The sequence below is a fragment of the Lemur catta genome, chromosome 7, assembly GCF_020740605.2.
Source record: "Lemur catta isolate mLemCat1 chromosome 7, mLemCat1.pri, whole genome shotgun sequence".
Taxonomy (NCBI): domain Eukaryota; kingdom Metazoa; phylum Chordata; class Mammalia; order Primates; family Lemuridae; genus Lemur; species Lemur catta.
This window is the reverse complement of record NC_059134.1, coordinates 32182863-32199533: the sequence shown is the minus strand read 5'-3', so window position 1 is coordinate 32199533 and position 16671 is coordinate 32182863. Positions and strand designations below refer to the sequence as shown.

Genomic DNA, 16671 nt, shown 5'->3' with positions numbered 1-16671 from the left:
GAATCGTTTCTGTTTAAAGTTCAATATATGTTCTATTTGGAGATTTTGTCAGATAAAAGTCTAAAAATGTTTTCACAACCCAGAGTTTGATTCTTGTGTTATGGATATTTGGTTTGCAAACCATAGCAGATTTCACCTCCTCCTTTGGTGTTCAACTACTGACTTGATACAGACTGCACTTTGGTATATACATCTTCCTAGAATGAGTTTCAGTAAAACTTTGAGGCATAGAAAAAAGATAAGAATAAAATAACTCTCTTTATTTGTTATAACTCAAACACAGTATGAAAAGGAATTTCACAAACTTGAAATCAGTTCTTATCTGGTCCTTTTCAGATTTACCATGCATGTGATATAATTAACTGTTCAACTCTCTCCGTGGCATTCTGCATTAACAGAACAATAATAAGCTATTTAAGCAGTTGCTGTAACTGTAACTGCTGTAGCTGCTGTGGCAAGAGGTGCAGGCTTCTGCACATGTCACTTTTGGATGTCTGTCATTGCAATGATTTCCTGAAATAGTTTTGAAAGGTGGTTTTCCAGTTTGAAAAGAATAATGTTACCATTATGTTACCATGTGGCAACGTGGAGTTAGAGGGCAATGCAAAGCTACTGAAAGGCTTTATCCTTATCTTGGTTCAGTCAATATTAACATGTTGTTCCCTTCTTTCCTGTATTTAATTTTAATTTCCTCCAGAGATCAAAAATAGCAGTGTATGAAAAGATGTGGACCTACATGCGATCAGCAGAGCCATCAGTGTTCACTAGGACTACAGCTGAGGGAGTGGCTCGTGTCCGCAAATCCAAGGGCAAATTTGCCTTTCTCCTGGAGTCCACTATGAATGAATACATTGAGCAGCGAAAGCCATGTGACACGATGAAAGTGGGAGGAAATCTGGATTCAAAAGGCTATGGAGTAGCAACGCCCAAGGGTTCCTCATTAAGGTGGGTGGAATAGTATAACAATATAACATGTGTTGTTATAGTATTCCACCTTCCCTGATGTCCCTGAGAGAATTATTTTGTTTTGTGTGTGGACATGGTATGTCTGTTTTTGTTTGTTTCTTTTCTTTTTCTCCATTTCATATTTTTGGTCAACAATCAGGTAATTTTTTTTAAATTTTAGAATAATTAATTACAGTTGACATATATCTTTGAAGGCCATATAAAAACCAAACTGGTTGAACACTAGCTGCTTCCAGTGGGCCTAAAATGTGGGTAGCCTATGCTTCTATATCTCATCAACTCTTTTTTGGCCATCAAAATCTACACTATCATTGTGTCAGTAATAATTCCACATTTTATCATTATTTTTTAAAATTATGCCTGGCTGCCAGTTTCTGAGTAAGAAGAAATCAACCTCTTCCTAGCCAACCACTTTTTTTTTTCATTTCAATATTTCATTTCTTATGGCATCATTCTATTTTAAATTATCCTTAGGTTGGATTCGTGCTAAGTTTGAAATCACATCTGTTTATGAAAGCAATCATGATTAGACAGAAAAATGAGTTCTGGTTTTATAGTGCTTACTCAAGTCACACTCCCGCCTATTTCAAAGGGAGTATGGTATAAGTAAGATCTGTAAAATTAGACCCAATGGCAATCTAAATACACCTATAGTTAGATCCCTGAAATGTGATTCATGAGCAAACCATTACACATGTGGTTTAAAAGTGAGACTTTCATTCTTATGGAAATATTGGTTAAATCTGCCCTTTTCATCTTTTTAATCCTGGACATAGAAAAATTCACATGTTTATGTCCAGGAGGCAGAATTTCCTATTTTCCTTAAGCAATAAAGGCTGCTGTTGAATTGATGGGACTAGACCCCATCAACAGTGATGACTGACAAATTACTCTGGTCTCAGTGCTGCTTAGGAGAGTTTTCTATAAAACACAGATTCAAGAGGAAATCAGGATCTTTGCTAAAGGACTTTGCCAAGAACCTGGTCTTGAAAAATGATGTCTCTGGTAAGCCACTGAAAAATGAAGGTAATGAGACCTGTACTATTGCCCAGAACAAATGAAAACAATATAAAAATTATATGATTGTTTTCATTGGTTTCAAAAATGGAACTGCAATGTGATTTGAAATGTGTGTTGGGCGGGGGAAGGGTTGAGATATAAGAAACATATACCAGTGCTGGAAAGGGTTGTGTTAAACCAGTATTCTGTGTTTGCAAGCAACACTGTAATCATTAGCAAGGAGTTTTATGGTGTGTTACGAAAGGGGCAATTTCAAAAGAAGATAGAACAAAACTAGCCGGTAAAGACAAATTTGGGTGTGGACTTTGGCAATTCCAAAATCAGTCAGGTTTGTTTGCACGTATGTCCCATATGAACCTGGAGAAATGTGCAGGGAGAAAGCCAAACTAATAAATTACCCATAATAACATGCTACCCACAAATACCTCAACCATTCAGACACTTACACTGGAGTTAGGATGTTTGGTCTTTGAGGGTATATTTTTGTATGATACAATATGAAAAATGTGTAATTTCAATGAAGCCAAGCAGCAAATAAATCTCTGTTGAACTCTCAGTTTTAAGAGCATCTTAGTGTAAATAATGTAAAGGAAATAGGAGGGGAGAAAGCAATGGTGGTTGATATGTAGATCAGTGTTCAGACTATTGATTACATTCACTGGATGTCTCTTTTGCTCTTAATTAATTCTCTGTGGATGTAGCTGCCTTGTCCTCTGTCTTGTGTCTACTGATAAAGTCAAGCTCCAGGGACTGAATTTGGCCCTCAGATACGGGTGCGCCTGACTCCCATTGATGGCAAGAGAGTTCCCTCTTAAATGTGCCACTTTGTCAAATCCACACTACAGGGATTGTTTGGGGAGAAACTGAAGGGCTTCATCTGCCTAGAACTGTATAATAATCAGCCATTGGCTTCCCCCTCTTTTCCTGTCCTTCCCTGGGCCTGGTTAATGAGGCAATTGTTAAACTCAGCTTCCTGGATGGGGAGTTTGTTTATGTGCTTTGTTTTATATATGCCACAATTTCCTGAGCAAGCTGGCCCCTGCATGCCAAAACCACAATCATTTTGTCCTGTCTTTGAGAACACTGGAAGGACACTGAAGGCTGACCAGCATTCACCTTACCCCCACCCTCCTCACTCCCCAAGCCCCAGCCATCTCAGCAGGAGGCTCATTAGGTTTAAATTCCCAGTCTTACTGGACTAGGATTCTTCTGTTTCAAATGAGGCAAACTAATATAAAGATGGACTAATAGGCACCTTCTGTATCATTGATTTATTTGTAGAAGCAAATTCAAAATAACTGCCTTCATCAGAGCAAGATCAAGAAGGCATACCTGCATCAAGTGTCTTTGAAATCTTTTTGTCTTGTATAGTTCAGTAGAGATTTAAGTCTGTTTTCTTAGAAAATCTGTCTTTTTTTTAATCAGGTAATCAGGTCTTTAAGTTAATAGCTCTGGATATAGTGAGACTTGTGTATTTCATTGTCATTAACAAGGGCTTTCTCATAAACTCTCCTGTTTTGATTGATTAGGCAACATGAGATTTTTAAGAAAAAGAAAACAGCAATCTTTCTTTCTATGTAAGCTTAACCAGAGAATGAAGAGAAAGGACTAGCAATGTTCTGTTGGTCTAGGCAGTTTGAAATGTTCAGATCTTGCTGTTTGTCCAAAGTGCTTCAGAATAAATGTTACAGAAAAGAGGAAGAGTATGACATATAATCTCGATGGAAAGTCAGGACTTGAATCTGTAATGTAGACTTTAAAACAAATGTAATAAGGATTATCACAGAGAGTGTATCTGTGGCTGGGCTGAGAAATAGCATAACAGTGATGACTAGCACCTGTCTTTTTGGTAAAGAACAAAATATAGAGATCTTTACTGTTCAGAGACTTTATTTCAGACTAGTCTTTTCTGGATATACACAATGAAATCTGAAACCATAGACCTATCACTTACCAATAACAATGCCCAGAAATTATTGGTTTATTGGACTTTGACATTGATTCTCCAATTTTTAGGTGACAGAATAATGCCAGATATATTGATCCTGTTATTTTCCTAAATTTTCTTTCCACATGCACAATACTATTTATACTTTAACAATGCCATGGCCATCTCCCTTCTCACTTTTCTAGTACCCGTGGCAATCTAAAACCATTGTGAAAGCCTTTCTCTGGCTGAGAAATTTTTAAAGTTTGTTTTAAAGTATACACTTTAGATGGCATTGCAATGTAAAGTTTAGATGAAAGAGGAAGTATATTAATTTTGACTTCACTATCAATACTATCCAACACTATCAACTTACAAATTTACTATAGTATAGGTGTTTACTATACTAAAGTATTCATAGTATAGTACAGTTGTGTACATTACTATCAAAATACTATCAGCTTTATTATCTATACTACACTAGTTACTATACTATTGACTTTACTATGCAATAAATAACCCTGTTAAAGCTTGTTTAGAGTGAATCATAATTTGGTTGACACAGATTTACCATTAAGTAGTTGTTAGACAAGAATACACCTTTTAAAGATATTCATGGTATCTAGCATCTGTAAATACCTCCAGAGAACAAAGCAGTGGATCATAGCTGAAGACTTTTGCTGGCCCTTATAAGGGTTTATGTACTGGACCCCAATGTGTGAAGCCAAGTTAAAAACCATAGTCTCCTAAACTTTTATTATTCACCAGTGATAATTTCCACCCAAACTTTGACTTCTCTAAAGATATTTATGGGACAGTGTCCAAAATAAGACAAACGTTCTGTTGTCAAAAAGTAAGAAAGCAGTTCCAATAGCACTTGCATCGGTGAGTAAGACCTGGAAAAAATGAGGCCCAGTTGGCTTGGCAGTGCCCAGCTGCAGGAACCCGTGGCAACAAAAACTGATCCTTTGAAACCAGGCTCATCATGCTTACTTTACAACAGGCAGCTCAGAGCCCCACGGTGGTAGCATGGCAGAGGGGAGGAAGTACCAGGAATGGGAATTAGAATCCCACATCTTTCACTGGATTGGTTCTTTAAGTATTTAACAAAATCACTGGCCTCAAAAGACACTTGGCCCAAGCCTGGATCTGTATCAGGGTGGGTAGAGTTCTCTGTAGGCCAAATTATGTTTTGTCTACTTTGGAGGATTTGCTAGGACAGATGTATTAAACTTAGTATTCAAATTCATGTATAAAAAATGTATTATCTGAAGGAATCACTTTTGCATGTAAAATCTGTCAGACATACTTATTCATTAGTTCAGGTGTACTGAGAAGGTTTAGAAAAAAGGAGTTTGCTGGATGTTGGGTATGAGACTAAAGCTATAGTCCATTTTTGGTATTAGAAACATCTCAATTGTTAGCACTTAATGTAGACACTAGAAAAACTTAAAAGTATAGTAATTTAAGGCCTAGTACTGAGTATCACTTGGCCTCAAGTGAATAAACTTTTAACATTCCTTCTGGAAATGAGTTGTAGTGGGTTTTCTTAAATTTTAACTATTATGGAAAGACATATTTTTGCTTATGAATATCCTTCATTTTTCTTAGTGCCATATTAAAGATGCTATAGATAACTTAGTTTTTATAATCCTATTATATTTTGGAATAAGGTCTATTAAGCTAAGAGTGGGAAAAACACACACCACAAAAATTAATCGAACCTCTTAAAATGCACACACACACACACGCACACACACAAATCCCTCTTGTTGCAATATGCTTAAACAGCTACCCAGTTTGCTATTAGGCATGCTGATGTTTATTGTGGGTACCAAGTATTTTGCATTCACAGATTGGGATGTCACATGGTAAAACATCAATGCTACACATGTCCCAGGGGAAATAATTGCACAGTAGAATTCATATATTTCATCCTTCTCTTTCTAGACGTTGACTACAAAAACTTTCCACTGACATTGGGAATTCTAGATTTTTCCCTTAACTCTTTCCTGTAACTAAAAGATGACCCAAATCACAGGTTTCCACGAAGAGGAAACAAATGTTGCTTTTTTTCTATATTTCTTTTAAGATTGACCAGGCATTATATATTTTTGCCATTCTTCTCATTAGTAAAAAAGAAAAAAATTAAAATGCTGAAATGATTTGCCCTCAATCTTCTGACAGTTCATTCAATAAATGATTGTTGGGTGGGTTCCAACTGAGAATTTATTGGGAAGTTTTTAAGTTGGTCACTCTTGAGATGTGTTACAGCAGCCTAAGTAGGTAACACCAGCTTGAAAAATTTCTAAATTCAATGTTTAGTTCTTTGTTCTCACCACTGCACTTAGAAATTGTATTTTAGTGACTTTCTGAGAAAATGGGTAACTTGTGGCCATTTTAGTTTCTACCACTTCAAAGAGTATCAAGTTGAACAAGACAAAACTGCTGCCAAAAATTAGTTTAGCAGTTTATTTATGAGATTTGATGAGAGATCTAAGACTAGATCTCAATTCTGACAGTTCTAAGAAAAACCAGAATTCCAAACTATTTTGTTGACTCCCACCCAACTGCCTCATTGACAAATCTCATAAATATAAAGAATCTCCAAACAAAAACCTCTAAATCCCATACAATTCAAATTGATTCAGTAGCGACACACAACATGAGTACATACCTACAGCCACCCAAGTTGGGCAACTTTGATATACATACGCCAACTGTATTTCGGGAACATAAAGTTGTACTTTAAGGTCAAAGCTCATAATCTGATGTATAGTAAATGTGCTGAAAATCTGTGGATGAACCTACCCCTACATTGGTAGCATACTTAAGTGTTTCCTCTTAGTATTAATACATGTCAAGTAGCCATATAGGTTCCATATTATGTCATTCATCTTTACAGATCATCTTACCAAAAGGCATGGTCTCCAGAAGCAATATCCACACTATTGATCAGGTTAAGAGGCGTAGGAACAAAAAAACAAGTGTGTGAGGGTTTCTGTGTGTTTGGATCTCCCTTTTTGTGGCCAGGAGATATGGGTTCTCTGGAACCAAAGCTGTAAAACACTAGGGCTGGAGGGGAGACATGCCCCCTGAGGGTGCTGGCAGTGCTGAAATCTAGAAGAAGGCACAGTTATGAAAGGTAACTTAGTGAGAAAATAAAGTCCAGCTAGTCAAAGCAAAGCATCTGAAAGGATCTCCTAACAAAAAGGATGGGGTTGGGGGAGGGGAAAGTGATGGAAGGGAAATTTATGGAAGCAGGAATCCTACAGCTAGGAAAATAAGAAGAATAGCAAATGTTAGTTTGCCTGGAGCTTCTGCATCTGCTTCTATATTGAATCCTATATGTTGATTGTGGCGCGATATATGGGTATGCTGCTTACAGTTAAGTCTCAGCGGCAGGACAAACAAACACCCTGTGCCAGAGAAATTATGTGAAGCTTTCACCATTCCTAAGCCTGCCTGGCAAGCATGACTTGCCAGGGTCTGCACTTCCACGACAGGAAGGGACACTAAGGCCATTCTATGATGTCTTCGTGCTGGTGTATTCAGATCAAAGATGAAAAGTTAATATATGCATGGGCTTGGTATGTAGACAGGAGTGCTTACTCACCCTTACAAGTAGCCAAAGTAGATTTGAAGGCATCAAACTCCAGTGCTGTTCGCTCCCTGTGGAATTTGCCCTCCGTGTCCTCATACTCAGCATTCCCTGGACCAATATTTAAGTTTCCCCAAAAAGAGGTTTTTTGTTTCTGCTCTGCATAATATAGATTCTGACCATGGCTACAAAGCTGCTCTTTAACCCTGTCTATACTCAGTTATTAAAGAAAATGTGTCAGATTAATTTTCTCCACTATAAGATCTCAGGCTATAGGATCATAACTTCTGTATAGAGTAAATGCTCTTGGTAAAGTTGCTTGTAGGTAGTTTCATGAGTGGGTCTTCATTTATCCTCAGAATAGCAGCACAGGTCAAGTGACAAGTTTCGTTGTTCTTTGCACATCACTCATGTTAGATTTAGTCTCCAGACTTATCTTCCTAAAGAAAAGGATGCCAGGAAGATGACACCCCTGGCTGCTGCAGAAGGAGGAACCATTAACATTTCTCAGAGAGATCATAACTCTGACCTAACTCTTAGAACTCTGGACAGTTTGGTAGCGGCAAAAAGTAAAGTAGTATAATCATACTGCAGTAGATTCCTACCACTCACTGTCCCAGCACCTTCTTAGCTGAAAGTACAAAGGTGGAGAGGGGAGGGACTGAAGAAGAGAGGTAGGAAGGGGCTCCCTATACTTGCAATAATTAGACATGTAAATAATTTAGACACACACACAAATATACACAATACAGGGTTTGGAGGGAGTGATGGTAATCAGGTTCACTATAAAACTCCAAAATGCCTATAATAAAATACTATAAAGCTCAGTTTATTGTGGAAATGCAATCTACTCCTCAATGGAGAATTTTATATCATGCTGCTTTAATGCAGTTTTATGCTAATGATAAACGTCTGCTTAGTACATCATAAGTAAATAATGGTTTTCCACAAAAATGAAATTGTACCTATTTGTTTCAGCATAGCATATAGGAAACCACTCATCCACAACTTTAGACGTTATTAGCCTCCTTTTGTCATCTAAAGATAACATCCGCCAAGATGGGAATAGTTTATCATTCAAATTTAAGAAAAGAAAGATAAAATAGTTTGGTAGTCATTAGAATAAGTTGGAAAATAGTGATAACTCTGGTTTAGAATTATAGTCTATTTTAATTTAGCTAGAAATATGAAACTATAGCTCGTTTATTTTAATGTTTGTTCTCCTCCACACAAAAAAAAAAATCAGTTCAATAAGTCTGTTTTCAGAAGGAAATAACATATATCTGAGATAACTGCCACAAATATACAGTATCACAGGTATCTGGCAACAGCTGAACCTGAATAAAAAATCACCATTCAGTTCTCCAAAATACTTAGCTAACCCTGGTCCTGAGCCTTCTTAGAAAGAAACATTATCTGGATTATGAGAATATTTTGTAAATAATAATTACATTATCAGAAGTTAGGAATATTGTGAACATACTTTTTATCCTCCTTAATATCAGAAAAGTCTTTTTCATGATTGCAAGTAGTTTCTTTTAAATGGACAGATTCCATATTTTCTGAGAATCTAACAATTGTTATTAAGAGATATCCACAGAATGAAATACACTTTCAAAAAGTTTGTGAAACCATTTCGATCTATTCTTTTAATATCACATAACTCAAAAATTAAGAAAAATTAGAAGCAGAAAAACATCCTCAGCATCAACGCTACCGTTCAAAGTATACAATACTGAGATGTTGGGGAAAACTATCATTTTAAATACCACTGACCACACAAAACCATATCATATCATGTTGTAATAAACTAAAATTTATTTAACTTTTTTTTAATTCTAGGGTACTCCATGAAGAAATTATCCCACAGATAAATTTTTACAAAAATGTTAAAAATTTAATGTTTTCTCTAAGTACTAAATATTTGGGAGTTATCCAGACTAAGGATTAAATTGGAGTCAATCAAACAAATGTGACAATAGCTTCTGCCTTTCAAATGAAGTATAAGAATATATAGATCCTTTTTCACTGTTACTTTGCTACCCAGAGGATTATATAAAAACTGGCGAGAGCTTCTTACAGGGCCTCTGCTGTTATGGAATCCTAGTTGTTTTGTATTTGGTGCTGACAGATACGTAGCTTCCGAATATCCCTTTTTGAAGTGGTAACAGTCCAAAATCCTATTAGTAACTAAGAAAAGACATCATCAGCTCCCCAGCCCCTGGTATCCCCTCTTTTCAGCCATTTGCAACTAGAACCTCAAAAAATCATAAAAGTATTACCAAGTACAGCAGTTTTACATTGCTAGTTTCTTTAGCATAAAACAGTGAATTTGAAAAAAAAGCATGAGGGAAATTATTAATAAAGTGAAACCAGGTATCCAGGTATCCATGGTCCTAAGATGATACCCTAACCTTTGGCTTGTGTTTGACACTAGTCAGAGGCAAATGGAAAATAAATAGGGACCAAGAAAAGTTGACCTCAGGTTGTCTCCTGGAGTAAACAGTAAAAGGTCATAGAATTAAAAATAAATAAATAAATAAAAATTGCTTCCTATTAAATGATAGAGTAATGATAATATTGTATAAGCCAAAGAATCAGTTAATATATCATTTAATTTTCTTTTTAATTTGTTCACTTTTGAAAGATTATGCTCCTGTTGAACACTAAAGATTACTGAGCAGTATATGTCTTAAGAGAAGCAATAATAGTCACAGTACAAAGTTACAGTTTTCAACCACTCCCACAAACATTCTTCTACTTACACTTTTTAACCCTCTTGTGATGTCATTTTATTACAGAGGAAGGCACTGTACAGTAGAGACGTTAAGTGACTTGCCCACAGTCCCCAGCTGAGATTAGAAATGAGATCTTCTGACTCTCTCCAGTGCTCTTATGGGGAAAAGAACAAAAAAGGACTTTTTAAATATAAATATACTCAAATCTGAAAACTTACAAAGCAGTTTCTGTGATTTTTCCGTGCTGCAGTTTTGGCAACACTGATAATTTCAAAGTGTATTGGAAATACCCATATAGAGCTCAAGTTCCATAATTCTTAATTTATATTAAAAACTAGAGGGCTGGGTGCAGTGGCTCATGCCTGTAATCCTAGCAGTCTGGGAGGCCGAGGCAGGATGATCACTTGAGGTCAGGAGTTCGAGACCAGCCTGAGTAAGAGCAATACCTCGTCTCTACAAAAAATAGAAAAATTACCCAGGTGTGGTGGTGCGTGCCTATAATCCCAGCTACTGGAGAGGCTGAGGCAGTAGGATCACTTGAGCCCAGGAGTTTGAGGTTGCTGTGAGCTACAATGATGCCACTGCACTCTACCTGGGGCAAAAGAGCGATATTCTGCCCAAAAAACTAGGTACTCCAGTTGAGTTAAAGAAATTACATAAAAGTAGATTTCAGGTCAGCACAAAGAAACATTTTAAAATTAAAACTGGTCCCCTAAAATGAGGGAAAATTGGCATATGATCCCCAACATCAGACCTGTGCAAGTAAAAGTAGAAGAGATTCTCACATCTCTTAGAGAGGAAATAGCAATGGTGACTTCTATATTCCATTCCCACTTTGGCAGTCTGAGAGCCTCAGTTATACCCTAGACTATCTTTAGCAGAACAACCAAGGAATTCTCATACCTCTTTGAAGTTGCAGACACTTAATAAAACTCGGGGAAAATTCATTCTTAGAACCCTGATAGAAGCGCATCTGCTTTTGGAATTAAATAAACCACTTCTTTAGTAAATAGCTGCTTTTATTGCAGTCTGAATACATTGTGAAATGGAAAGGTATTTAAGGAAAGCACTTCTCTGTAAGAACCAACATAACTAGAGATAAATACAGATCTTGTATGCTGATATAAACAGACATTTAAAATTACATGCTGACATCAAACTTTTGGCAAAGTACAAATCTGACAAAATTCATTGGATTATATAAAAGGGGAAATAAAACATCAAAAATGAAGCACATGCATATAGAAGGACTTCTTTTGATTTTTTTTAGAACAAAACTTATATTTCCATATCTAGATAAGATTTTAAGAATTGGCCTATGTAATGTGGTATCCTGTGGTGTTTCCATATGAAATACCTGCAACGGTGATTTTTGTAAGGGCACCATAATAACCCTAACAACTTCAGTACTACTTAATTTCTTTTTCATTTTTCTCTTCATCACAAATAGCAATCAATTTATGCCCTGAAGCATGAAGACTGCACAGCCACTGTAATTTTACCCAATCCAGGCAGTATAGCTATAGTTGTTCTTATTCATAGGTTCCCAGATCATTTCTAAATATAAAGCTATTTCCTTCAAAACTCTATCATATAAGTGACTTCCATGGATGAAGTAGGTGTTTGATAAAATACAGTTTGCTCCTTTTTGTTCAATTTTGAGCACAGCTTTACAATTTCTGCATGTATGTGTTTCAAAAAAAAAAAAAGGAAATGCTCTCTCTCTGTATATTTTTTTGAATTTATAGCATTTAGTGGATAAAAATCTGGCTTGTCAAAATAGCCATTTTTAGAATATTCATGAAAGATAATGAATGAAGTTAAAGTTTCCAAGGAGGAATAGCAGGGAAAACATATATGTTATAGATGGAGAAATTTTATTATGCCATTTATATTTATATTTATATTTATATTATATTTTTATATATTATATATTATATATATATTTATATATATATTTATATTATGCCATATATATATATATCATGAAACTTTGAGGTGATTAAATTTTAAATCTCATTTTTATATAATAAATCTAACATTGAATAAATGGTAACAATAGATGGAGATAAGATATCTTTATAAAACAGAATCTGCCATATAGTGTTTTTTCCCTGCACATTTTCATAATGGCCATTAGCATAATGATTATGACATCCCTCATTTTGAAGTCTCTGGAATATACTTGGACAAACTAAGGTTCCAAAGTACATCCATTTTCTCACCTGATGTCATTTTACTTGATGAAGAATTTTAATAAGTTACCCAAAGTTAAATAACAATAGCACATGATCTTGTATGGGTTCAGGCTCATTCTTGGTCTCCACTCTCCTTCATGTCTCACAGAATTCAATCAATTGTCTGGTATTTGATTTTTTTATGGGAGTCATTCACCCACCATCTCTGAAATTATGCCAAAGGGTAACCAAGAACTGACTCTAAGCTCGGTTAATTGGTCAGTAGCCTTAAAAGAGATAAAGTAATCCAAATAAGAAATGATCATATCAGAGACTATATAAATGGAAAGGAAATAAAAATTTAATAACAAACTACTATGTACCAAGCACACATATATGAATTTATTTTCTAATTTGACCCCCACAACTCCTTGAAGTTGATGCAGTTATCTCCATCTGGAGGGATGATGCTGCTAAAACGCAGGTCAAATAGCTGACGAGTGACAGAGGTGGAATTGGAGCCCATTGCTGTCTAATTCCCAAATCCATGTTCCTTTCACTGTGTTGCCTTGTTTCTCTCCAAAGACACAAGGTGCCCTAGCTAGACAGAGACACATTAAGAAAAAAAAAATGATCCCATCTTTATCCAAGCTGTGATTCCCTGTTTCAAAAAAATAAAACAAGTATGTAGTGTTTGATAATATCCATTCCCCAGACTTTATTCTAACCTTCCTGTCTAAAGACTCTCTAATTTTTTTTTTATTTTTACAATAATTATTGTCCATATTGGTTTAGAACTGCTCCAAACATGGTGTTGCTTGTAGTACTATCATTTTCCTCTCAAAAGACAAAAGAACATCAGGGAGATGGGCTGAGAACACCACAGCACCTCTTCTCCCTAAGGAACTCCCATGGCACAGCCTTCATTACTCACTCTACCTGATGAAAATTACCCAGGCAATGCCCTTCCATGAATTCCCTGCTCTACGCCAGTCTTCAATTTATAAGAACTTTCTGACAAGATAGACTGACTGAAGGGCAGACAGAATTTTTTCCTCTTAGGCAGCTAACGTTCATTCCCCTTTGGCTTAATCCTTAAAATGGGTTTTGAAATCAATGCAGTGAAAGCCCCAGTATATCAGACAGTTGGTAGTGTCTTGTGAGACCTGAAGAAGGGGTTGGCCAGAACTGAACTTGACTTTAATACAAGATCATGTTCTATTATTGTTTAACTTTGGGTATTTCTCCCCTAGGAGGAGGACAGAGGAGAACTAACCAGCTCCAGGACCAAGGTAAGAGGGGAGTTTTCTTTCAAAAGAATGGGTTCCATCCATTTGAAGGAAACCCCTCCCCCACCTATTTTTTAATCCCTTTTTCTTTATACATTAATATTTTTTAACCAATCAACATTAGGAAACCAGCTTGCCACTTGTGTATAATAGTTATGTGAACATCCACTTACAAATGTTATAGCAGGAAAAAATAATAACCTTCACCTAAGTCATATCAGTTATATGCTAATGCATTTATGTTTTTCATCATCATTAAATATTAGTAGCAGTCTTCCATTAGGCTTAGATTCTTGCATAGGCCTTAGGAAATTATCAGCTAGTAATTTCTCTATAGGTAGAATATACGTAGTTGCTGTCAGTCAAATCATAATGGATAAGAGGTCACAAAAATATTAAAACTAAAATCCCAAGTGTTTCTACAGAAATATATCATTTCTTAGACATTTTAATGAAAGAAAAGCTCATATATTTTTAATGATATATATTTGGAAATATGATCAGGTTGGACTTCTGATCTGAAGAAGTATAGACTTGATGATATTTTTTTAAGGTACTGTATGAAAATTGTAGTTAGAAAAATAAAAAGAAATACTATCTTGAGCATTATTTCTCCATGTTACACACCTTCTTCCCAGGCCTTTTTTATATGGCTTTTAATGGTCTCCACCGTAACCTCTCTTTTTGTGTTGTTGTCCTTGGAAATCAGCATTTCCTGCCTTTGATACTCTGTTTCAAATTGGTCCTTCCATGGAGGAGACCCCAAGGGGAGCAACAAGGGAGAGAATTTAAAAGGTGTCTAGAATTAGAAGTATTAGAAGAAAGGTAGACCGTACAGATTATACAAGGGACCAGTTTCCATATCCTATTCAGCAATAGTTCTTTGCTATCATTTCCTTCCAAAGAGGCTAGATCTTGTGTGACTTGAGTAGATTTTAGAAAAGTTTCAGGGTAGGGTAACTGAGACACTTAGGGCTCAAGAAGAAGGAAATTTTAGGAAAGGACAAAAAAAAATGTTCAGGAAGAGTGAAAATTCAGGCAATTTGTTGCCAGAAAATAAAAAGTCATCATCTTTCAGTAATACAGGTCTACCATTTTGTTACAGACATATTTAAAAGCCTGGCATAACCTTAAAGTTGGGTTGTTGGAGCTTTTAAAGAAGGAAAATCGTCTCAGAAGGATATATTTTTGTTAGAGGCTATTGTCATCAGAGCAGAAGCTATAGTAGTCATGTCATTAGTAATATACACAAAAGGACACATATGAAATAGAAACGTGATGTCAATATCAACACGTGTTATTTTTATAGATAATTATATTGTAATGGTCACCAAATCCAGAAACCCAAGCATTGAACTTTTAGCACATAGCACATTTTGATGTCAAATAGTCAGGTAAAACCTAGTTTTGACTTTTTCATTAACTGACTCCTTTAGTGAAAAGTACAGAATATATTTGAGTCACATTATTCATTCTTGATCTATTCATTCCTAAATTTTAAGATGCCAAACCTCTGGAATCTCTGCCTAAGCAATCATACAAAAGAAGGAAATTGTTACAATATTTTTTAGTGAATTATGTATGTGTTAGAATTTGACATCTACATGGAGATTAGTTATGTCAGGAAGAGTTGTTGTATACTTTGAATTCTTATGAAATATTTTTTGGTAATCTTACCCAGGGAAAGAATTGGTGGTAGATCTACAGTGACTTAGTTCTTTTGGATAACTTGAAATTGAGATGAAAGCACCATTTTTTTTTTTTTTTTTGGTTTTGTTACTTAGTGGAGTGAAATGTATTGATTTATATGAACTGTACTCAATTTATTATATTAAAAATAGTTTGGAGAAGTGTCCAAACTGGTAGCTTAAGACATACCCAACTTCTGACAAGGAGCAAATAACTAAAAGACCATGTTCTAGTATTATTCTAACACCAACAAAAACAAATGTGAGACTATTTTAAAAATTTTAACTTTTTGTCACTTTTTTCTATTTGAGCTGTTTGATTTTAAAAATGGACATTAGAATATATTTGTTTTGAAATATGATTATGAGTCTTGTTGCTTTTGAGATAAGCAGTTTTCTATCGTCCCTTAGAATGACATAATCTTAAAATCTTTAAACACCCATAGTCTTAGAATTCTTAGGCTTCAACTATTTTCAGAAAGTAACAGAAAAGCCACATGTTTTCCTAGTTGTGAGCCCCCTATTATAGTCCTAAATTTTGAATGGAAAGCTCATACAGCTTCCTTTAATTAGCTTGTAATCCCTATTTCTAGAGGAAGCACTATTTTTATTACTCAAGTTCCTTCTCCTGTTTGTGTTATTGTCCCACCTAACCAAAATCCAAGCCAAAAGATAAAGTAGGTGAATACATTTTCAGTTACAAGAGCAAATGCTGGCCTACTGCTAAGGAATTGAAACTTTCATTGAGAGAAGAAAATTCAAATTGTGATTTTTTTTTTTTTTTTAGTCTCAGGAATTTGATGGAAAATTCAAAGTATTTGTATATGAAGTTTAAATAGATATATTTAGTGAGTTAAATACATGTTAAAATATACAATGAAATAAATCTTCAACCATAGAGTTGACATTTAATATCAGTTGATAACAAGTATAATTTTTAATTTATAAAATGAGCTGAATTACACTATTCTATGTAGTAAATTTAGTAACAGAAAAATTTTCTAAAGATGATGTGTTTTATTGGCTAAACTTAAATAGATGAGAATTGATTTATAAAAATATAATTATGGACAATTTTTATCTTGAAATTGGGAGTATCATATTTCCTTTGATATTAACAACAAAGCTGTATTTGATTTTATCATGGAGTGTTCTTTCCTTGTCTGGATACACAAAGTGAATTGATGACCGTTTATTTTTCCTATCTATAATCTCGCTGAAATACTTTCTTAGATTATTTTGTTTATACAATAGACCAAATTGTC

General features: G+C 35.2%; 1 protein-coding gene across 2 annotated transcripts in view; it reads left to right on the top strand.

The window, feature by feature from the left end:
* GRIA4 (glutamate ionotropic receptor AMPA type subunit 4) overlaps positions 1-16671 on the top strand; it is a 345257-nt gene that overhangs the window by 302062 nt on the left and 26524 nt on the right. For both annotated transcript variants that reach the window (XM_045556700.1, XM_045556701.1), the window contains exon 13: positions 698-945. In XM_045556700.1, the coding sequence (XP_045412656.1) occupies positions 698-945 (248 nt within the window). The remainder of the gene's footprint in view (positions 1-697; positions 946-16671) is intronic.